This window comes from Chaetura pelagica, unplaced genomic scaffold (genome assembly GCF_000747805.2).
Source record: "Chaetura pelagica isolate M959 unplaced genomic scaffold, ChaPel_1.0 scaffold10, whole genome shotgun sequence".
NCBI lineage: Eukaryota > Metazoa > Chordata > Aves > Apodiformes > Apodidae > Chaetura > Chaetura pelagica.
This window is the reverse complement of record NW_009952263.1, coordinates 10,360,353-10,360,707: the sequence shown is the minus strand read 5'-3', so window position 1 is coordinate 10,360,707 and position 355 is coordinate 10,360,353. Positions and strand designations below refer to the sequence as shown.

At 61.4% G+C, this 355-nt stretch overlaps 1 protein-coding gene across 1 annotated transcript in view; it reads right to left on the bottom strand.

Moving 5' to 3' along the window:
- Window positions 1-351, bottom strand: part of HOXA9 (homeobox A9) — a gene marked incomplete at its 5' end in the record, with an annotated part of 1,607 nt that extends 1,256 nt beyond the window's left edge. The window contains one exon of the mRNA XM_010007641.1: window positions 117-351. Within this exon, the coding sequence (XP_010005943.1) occupies window positions 117-351 (235 nt within the window). The remainder of the gene's footprint in view (window positions 1-116) is intronic.
- Window positions 352-355: the final 4 nt, after the last annotated feature.

Genomic DNA, 355 nt, shown 5'->3' with positions numbered 1-355 from the left:
GGGCGCGGCGGCCCCCGGCGGTTGCCCGCCCCCGTCATTAGCCCCAGCGCCTCGACACCGCCCCGCGGCCGGCGCAGCGCCCTTCTGAAGTCCATTACCCCCGCAGTCCCACTTACTTGGATCGATCTGCGGTTTCTCTCCGTTTGCCTCACTTTCTCCATTGCTTTCAGAGAATGCGCCTTCGTGGCTTTGCTTATCCCTATCAACTGGAGGAGAACCACAAGCATAATCAGAGAGAGACAAAGTGTGAGTGTCAAACGTGGTACAGTCAGCCCTCCTGGCCGCCAGCGGGTCAGGTTTAATGCCGTAATGCCTGCTGGTAGGGAACCCGGGGGAAGACAAGGAGGCCGGCGCC